General features: G+C 41.2%; 1 protein-coding gene across 10 annotated transcripts in view; it reads left to right on the top strand.

Moving 5' to 3' along the window:
• Positions 1 to 334: 334 nt before the first annotated feature.
• Positions 335 to 8,534, top strand: part of LOC111251572 (secretin receptor-like) — an 82,567-nt gene continuing 74,367 nt past the window's right edge. For all 10 annotated transcript variants that reach the window (XR_015328447.1, XR_015328445.1, XR_015328446.1 and 7 more), the window contains exon 1: positions 335 to 1,180. Coding sequence is in view for 5 of the 10 variants with exons in the window: in XM_022808247.2 (XP_022663982.1) it covers positions 1,139 to 1,180 (42 nt within the window). In the remaining 5 variants the exon portion in view is untranslated. The remainder of the gene's footprint in view (positions 1,181 to 8,534) is intronic.

Raw genomic sequence — 8,534 nt, 5'->3', positions numbered from 1 at the left:
ATTTCGTTTACCATCTTCATGCTTGAAACGTACGGTCTGCTATGACCTAGCACATTCACAACGAACGAAGACGGTAGAGATAAGACAGGCAAATACGTACTCTACTTAATTTCGTTTCGGAATGTGGAAGAAGGCTATTTTTCCCATCATTATAAATAAAGAAAGACGGCAACAATTTCCAGCCTGAAGGGCGCGATCTGTCCTTTGTGAAAATGGTCAGTCGCTTACCTTCCCTCACAGGCAAGTGATGTCAGAAGGAAAGGGTCGCGACAGAGGAGAGAGAGAGCACTCACGACGCGCTCCGAAATAATACATTCGGCCTTTTGCTAAATAACTCTCCACTGGGGTCCCTGGCACTCTCCACCCCATCTATCGACTTAGCTCGAGCAGAAAGATGTCGAATACATGCGAGTCGTCTATTTCTAACACTTGTTACGTCATCTCTATCTAATACGTATCGCTGTTGTTGTTGCCGCCGTTGTTGCCAGTAGCGGAACTAAAGCAGGTTTAATTTGCTGTGCCCGCATAACAAAAAATTTGTTGTCTTTGATAAAGGAGGCTCTAGTGATAATATAGTAGTTGCTCTTTTAGGGACATGTGAGGTAGTCTAACTTTAAAGTCAGGCGTGGACATACTTCGTTTCGTGCTGGCAGGGGTCTGCCACATGAAACGACGCCTATCGGTAGTACTGAACATGAAACTCAAATGATTTGGAAGACTCATGTATGGTGACGTTACTGTGACATTAAATTCAGAGTAAATGGAGTCTAACGACATTCCAACAAAAACAAGTGGATGACAATTTAGATAATTTGTATTTCGATCAGTGATTGACTATATGACACCTACGGCTCCGAATTACGATACTTGAGTTGTGGAGCAGGCGAGATTCTGTTGTTGTAGAAGTCCCTTCTCTGTCTCTTCCGTCCCCGTACCGTGAAAGCTGACGTAATAGCACGGCTACATCGTGAAGGCGTACTCAGTTAATTTTGTAGTTCACGCATGAGTATCAGATCATAAATTGCAGTTAAGGGAAGATTAGTGCAATTGTTTGGAGTGAAAATCGTGAGATTCGGTACCCGGGAACGACCTGTTGGCATCTGACTAGGTCGCGCCTACTACCGCCTCTGCCGCCGCTATGGATTGGCGTAACGCGAACGCGACGGACGCATCGCTTAACGTGAGTTCGAAGTAGTAGATAAATAATTCAGCTAGCGTTTTTCCTAGTTTGTCTGATATGAAGTTACTGAGCCCATTGCGTGCACTTATTAGAAGAAAATGTTTTATTCCAATGGTCTACTCATACCATATCTCACACACGGCACGATGCTGGCCAGTGGCGATCTTAAAATATACGCTGCTAACAGCCCAATAGTTGTCAAAATATACTATTGGGATCTATGTACTTATAGCGGCTGCCAAAACTATTCGACTATAGTGCGGCTGCAAAATTTACTGAATGATAAACATGAAAAATCTATTTTCTCAATTAGCAGCCTTTACAAGTCTGCAAAAAATCGAAAAAAAAAAAATTAGATGAACTACGAAATTGAAGAAATAGTCAAAATCAGTCCTTCTTAAGCGTTCGGCTGCCCACTATAGGACACGAAGTATATAGTCAAGGAAAAGGCAAACAAAAATTGATAGTAGCTTTGAGAAGTAGATTATACGATGAATGTAAAATGCCCTGACAAATGTAGGGCAATTAGATTACTACATTGGTCAGTCAGCAATCGGAGGAAACGCAGCGTCTTATAAACTAGCGGGCAAATAGGTCTGCTGCGATCGTAAGCAAAGAATTCTGTAAACGTGTGAGGAGCATGACGAAAGATCTTTTCACAGGAACAAACTGTCACGGTTACTTGACTTGTATCTTATTCTAAGTACAAGTGTAAAACCGAAGGAATCAGCTAACGTCAGCTGTTGTGTGAGCGTAAAAGCATACCTTGACGATTTTTGAAAGTTTAAATTAGAGCCCTTAGAACGTAAGTTTGAGTACAAGTCAACTACCCGCCATAGTCCTCTTTCTGCCACGGTTACTATTCGGCAACCCATAGAGCACTTAGGTTTCCATTATTGACAATTTTTTGCGTTAGGGTGTACAGCCACTTCTTTCACTAATTTGCCTAAGGTATTGTTGACTTAAATAGCTGGATGACTAGATCGGTTGCTGTGGCACAATCATTTACCTTTGTCATACATACATACACTAGCGATATAAACGTTCAGCAATTTTCGCCACCTTCTTTGTCTTTCTTTTGCGATTTGAGTTCTGTGCGCTGAATAAAAGAAGGAACCGCAAGAACGACGACAACCAGCTGATCAACCATGTTCGAGAGATATCACTACATATCAAAATGTTATGGGTAGTCTCCGTGCTTTAATTAGAAGATAGGCCTTGATGCGATTTAATTGTTCGGGCGATTCTTCGCGCTGAGATTTTCTGTGCCTACGCGTATCCCATACGTTGCAACTGGAGTTGCTGCGAGGCTGAGCTAACTGAGAGCAATTTCAAAAGGCAAACGATGAAGCGATTTGATGGCCCATATTGCCGAAACCGTTTTTCTGCGTTTCCTGGAAGCGCGCAGGGTAAAACTCTTGCTGTCAACGAAGATCGACAAGCTTAAGGTAAGGAAATCAATAAACATAAGCGGAAAACGATCTGGCCAAGCACAAGGTGTCACTGGCCGCTGCCCTGCCTCTCCTCTTAAGCTTCATCATTCTATCACCGGTCCGAACTGTGCGATTGCCGCAGAGGACCAGCCTAGAACTTCTTCTTCTCTGGGAACCTGTTCGACCCGGCTGTTACTGTCATCTGTATACAGGATGACTCCGACTAGCTTTGTTGTTCGAGGAGGTCTCTTCAGCAAAATGGAGAACGAAATAGGCTTAGCTTGTCCTTCTGTGCCAGTCCAATAATCTGTGGGGAGGCGCAAGTTCAGCCACTCCATTATAGATGATTATTCTGTTCTTTAAAGGAATCGTAGGGAAAGGTTAAGCAATTTTATAAGGATACTCACCTCGGCATCGTGAACGTGATTTTATCCCTGGGCGCCGAGCCAAAGGTTGCCCTGAAATCGATGAACACCAGACACAATGAACCTTTCGACTTGGCCAGTGTTCTTCGGACGTCGGCCATCAGGACCATGCGTGCCGTTTCTGTAGAACGTTCTTCCCGTATTACTGCTCCGTTGGGATGGCGTGTACCTGTTTACCCTCTTTGTCAGCAAGCTGGAGAGAAGTTTTTCTCGATAATTTTCCGTCATGATGCAAACATGGTTGCATCCTCTTTTCCTTTAGAGACCACTAGTACATCTAAATAGATCTCTTGTATTTTAAAGCGGAATCTTCTCACTAGGTTAAGATTGTATCAGCAGGTAAACATTCATTAAACAGTGCCGTCTGGTACAGTTCCAAAACAAAGGCGCAATGCTCGCTGCAAACCTTATCTGGATTGGCCGCTTTGGTATTGCGTAGGTTCCCAACGCCTTGCATGTGTTTCCATACTGTGAAGTCATATATAGAAGGATATGACGTTTCCTTGAGGTTCCCTTCGCTTACGCTGTGGCGAAAAAGGTGTGCTACCGTATTCCGTGACGAGAATACATTCTAGTAATAACTCACTTGGGCAAGCTGTCGCAATGCGATAGCCATTTGATAGCTGAGGATCTGTATCGGCAACAGACAGCCTTGCAGTTGTTTAAAGTACCTCTGCTCTGTGACACGTATGTGTTTTACCAGATAGCCTCGAAAACGGAGCCCAAAGATGCAACCTGGCTTATGCCTTAGCCAGGACCTCTCCTGCGATATAGTCCCTAGCCTGGGTACAGTAGCGAGCACATTGAAACAAGGGTCTATGTTTCCTGAAGAAAACAAGGGGCTGCGCAAACCACTGAAAAGTTTCGGCAAGAAGTTACGCATCCGTCTCGGCGTTCATTACGTGACTACTGAGAGAACTTCGCAAGCATGTTTCAAAAGTTTGTTTACATCTGGACGTCATGACGGAGTTTGGCGCTCGAACTTCGCGCAGGTGCCATTTAGGCCCTGAAGTCTATTGCCACGGGTATGTGAGCTACAATATAATACCTCCAATATGATAAATAACTTATTCTGAAACTTCACCGCGTCTTTAGGTACGTCCATGGCGACCAAGCAAGGAAAGTCCATAAGCGTGTATCGAAGAGCCATGGCACGGTTTGAGTTTGGCCGATAACGAGGGACGTTGAAACTGCTGGCGATCGCTAAGCGAGACACAGAATAAGAGGACATCGCCTTAGTGTGGTGACAAATTTCCACTATGTACAGTGAGTCCAAACAAGCCGGTCGGACATAGGTGGTCACGAGACTTGAAGGCCACCTAAAACTATGACACTATTGGCGTGAAACAGTTTACCATTGAGATAACTCGGTCTATTGACTTACAATGCAGGAAATCGAAAGAAATAGATTTTGCTTTTTATATTTGAAACCGTTGTGTACTCTGCAGGTACATCTCAATTTGACATTCAGCCATCAAGAAGCTCGAATGTAATTAAATTGAAATGTCCTAGTTGTCAATTCACAACGAACTCACTTGTTTGTATTTATATAACTGGGTTATACTTACTTGAGTAGCCAGATTAATTGAGAAGCGCTCCACAGTTACATTCGGGTTGTAACAGTCGTAAAGTTAATTCAGTATTCTTTGTCTCTAGCAGACAACAACAGCGTTATCTGATGTAGGAGTCGCTCACAAGCTTGTTCAGACTAGAAACTGATTCAAGCCGCACTACTGACCTGCTACTATTTGATTAACTGAAGGAACTATGAACTTCATACAAGTAGCTTTACGGGCATCTGCACCAAAACCCCTTAGAGCCGAGTCGTGTGGCTTCAATTTATTCAACTAAGAAAAAACTACTGTATTTAATGTTCTTGTGGCTACTGCGATGCGCCGTTCAGTTACTTCAATCGCTACATCTAACCTCAAAAATCTTCCATCCTATTTGTGCCTAAGCGAATGAAGTGAACTGAAGAAACGTGGTGAAGTTTCAAACTATCAAAGGATATAATTTAAATCATGTAAAAGTTTTTCATATTTGCAGGATCTCGACTACTTCTCTGATTTCCTCTGACTTACCTCTGTAGGTAGGTAGGTAGGTTTGGTTCCAACATGCAACATTGCCTCAGACGTACGCCACACTTGATTCTGATTCTGAGGCTAGTCAGACGCACACGTATACCAACGTTTTTGGCTAAATCAGCTAGCGACACCCAGATCTAGAGACTATATAAGTAGGAAATTGTTACACGCATGATTTCGTCATATATATAGCTGTAGTTATAGGGATTAAATTTTCTGTGACAATAAGCGTCGGTTCTTCAGAGTTTGGAATATATCGCTAGAACGAAGGGATGAAACATACTTATTGAACTCTTCAAACGTTGAAGTAAGGCTATTTACTACCGAGGTAAACAGAATGAATAATTTCATGCTGCTACAGTTCATAGGACAAACGGTATTTAGTTCAATGTTTCATTGAGACAAGCGTTGATCGTTCAGGATGATGCTAAGTGGGTATGCTGACTCCTAATTGCGGTAAGATGGACATTTGGGGGTTTGACCTCAACTTGCACTTGCCCCTACCGCAGATAATCGATCCGCTGTGTAAGACAACACTATCAGTCACGTTACAATAGATAGATATTTAATTACCTAGGCACTTCGATGAAGTCTGAAGATGAGCGTCTCTTAAGTTACTTACATGTGCAATATATGGAGACGTTGAATGTGTACATTCTAAACGTGTTAAGGTCAGGTATTAGATATTATTTTGTTTTCGATATTTATAATTCATTTGTGTATGCAACAATTATTGTGCTTGATAATTTTTGGCCAGTTCGAGCTCCGTTGATGATTTTAGCCAATCAGGCTAATAAGTATGAGAGAAGATGATTATTTTTTGCCTTTGGCCTAGCTTGGCTACAAAGAAATATTAATAGCAGTTAATTTAAGTTGTGTACCTACCAGTAGTGTACATTTCATTGCTTGCTGAAACATATGAGTTAGTTTATAGTACACAGGAAACGTAGCAAGCTTTATGCATCGAATGTTTTTCAGGAATTTTATCAGAGCTCTATCGATATATGCTTCTGGCATACGCCCGATGTGAAACAGAGCAATATATTTGCTTTGAAAAATAAACATCGATCCCCATTCGGAGCACCGAAGAGCCATGAGTATATATTATTCTTGTGGGTGAGATCGTTATGAACAGCAGTTATTATAGCCTCCTGATAAGACCTGCATTAGCAGAATGTATCGGCGTGATCGTAATTATTTTAACAACTGGTCAGTAAACGAGATCCTGGCGGGAGCCCAATAACTTGACCCCACGATTATATCAGTTAGTGAACTTGAAAAATGAAACACGAATATCAGTTAGTTTTCCCACCACAGGAAATTGTCTTGGGACATCACTAACAGGATCGTTCCGTATTTGCAATTTGTGCCACAGAATATAGAAACGCGATAGTTTACGTAGTGTGTCAGATTGTATCAGATGTGTGATGAAAAACGATGGGTTTCAGCATGAAAATGCTTCTACGAATTGTATCTCAACGTCGTGTGTCGATTCACTTCCTTCTAAATGAGTTAAGTTTGTTATTACCGGTAACAGTGTACAGTTAATAACAGAGCAGATAACGACGATGGTGGTGCCACCATTAGTTGAACAAAAACGTTCTAATGATGACGACTGGATCTCGATACAAAAGTGGCGACTACATCTTAATACGCGCTTCACACCAAGGACAAAGGCGAATGTCTTTCCGTAATCCGTAAATGTAGCTCCGTAAATCACAAACGATAATGCCGAGTAAGCATGTTCCTTCCCCCTTAAACTTCTATGCATTCGTTCATGGGGTTAGTATTTAACTGGTTCATAGACATCGCACGGATCGTAGTTATATATTTAACTAATCTGCTTACTAGCATAGTCCATAAGCCTGGTTACAGTCAGTATCGGAAGGCTGGTTTTTTCAAAATATTAAGTAAGACAAGTTAAGGAATACGCCTAGTGAAAATGCAAGTAGAATGGATGGAATAGCATCGTTCCCCTTGACACTGTAGCTTGTTTTTAAGAAGATACTTGTAGCTCTTATACGGTGTTTGCTTGATTTTACCAGAAATTTAACATTACTCGGATAAAAGAACCAATGCTATTACATACGTAATCGACTTTCGTAAAGTTGCCAGATAAACCGCAGTAATCATAGCAAATACTCCACATCTTTGTTCCTTTGAGGGCTTTCCGAATCAGAATTGCGAGTCACGCAACTCCAAGTTTTTATTATTTCTTGGATATCTGTTAGCACAAATCGACCCACCTGCATGGACCGATGCTGAGAAAACTTTTCTGGCGAGCAATCCTTGTAGGATTAGTGTTACCCTGGAAAATTATGTAGTTTGGATTCGTACGATTATAATGAGTCGGACTGAAGTTAAACGTGTGCTATACTGTAACATAGTATACATTATAAGATTACTTAAGCGATTAGATGTAATGCCGTAACGGCTGTCGTATATACTGGGTACTGAAGGCTTGATCAAGACTTTTTGTCGAGGTTAATTTCTATTTCACCTTGTTAGTATTACTCAATAACTCAAATACTTCGAACCCTTTTGTTTTTTTCTGTATATTATAGCATAAACCGCTAATAATAATTGGTGACAAGGGTACCCGTCATTTATAAATTTTCTATTAACGCAGTTAGAAGTTAGTTGTGCAACGCAGTAACAGTTTTTTTAATGAAGGAACTAGTGACAAATCCGTACGCCGAACACGTTCGTATTCTTGCGTATCGTAAACAATTAGGCCATTGTTAGAACTGCTACGAGCTTTTACGTGGCCGCTAGCCTGATTATTAGACAAAGTAAGATCCTTCAGCAGACAAATATATCGGTATAATTTACTAAGCACGTAGAGCCCATGCAAAGAACGAAGGACATTTTTATGGGTTTACATTAAAGGCAAATCGCAGATTAGAATCCCGCCTGACCATGCCAGCATTGAAACGCTTGCCTGTCGAATATAACAGGGTAATAGGTTTTGACCCAACAAATTCTCAGCATATTGGATACATGTTAATAAAATCGTGCTCAAAGAACGTAGGTTACTTATTTTATGTTGGCTATATCTTTATTGATTTTTACTTGACATGTTTCTATTGCTATTTTTTATTTACTTTTTTCAAAACATTACCAGCAAAGTCAGCCTAGAGAAATAAAGCAGGCGCCCCGTTTTTTCACCTTCCCTTAATGCAATTAACTTGAACTGAGACTGTACACCGTTTGAACCCATGCGTAAGACGGTACAACCGTAAAACAGCAACTATTCAAAGATGATCACATGTAAGCAGCTTATGTAAGCCTAAATTGTATGGAAATCAGCTTATGTATCAACAGGTGGTCACTCTCGGAAGCTTTACTTCATAATACAGTGACTAAACGCCCTTTAGTCCTTCGAAACTTCTTTTGTAATAAAGACAAAGCG

This window comes from Varroa destructor, unplaced genomic scaffold (genome assembly GCF_002443255.2).
Source record: "Varroa destructor unplaced genomic scaffold, Vdes_3.0 BEIS01000005.1, whole genome shotgun sequence".
Lineage (NCBI taxonomy): Eukaryota > Metazoa > Arthropoda > Arachnida > Mesostigmata > Varroidae > Varroa > Varroa destructor.
The sequence above is the reverse complement of the archived record's forward strand: the minus strand, read 5'-3'. Positions and strand labels throughout refer to the sequence as shown.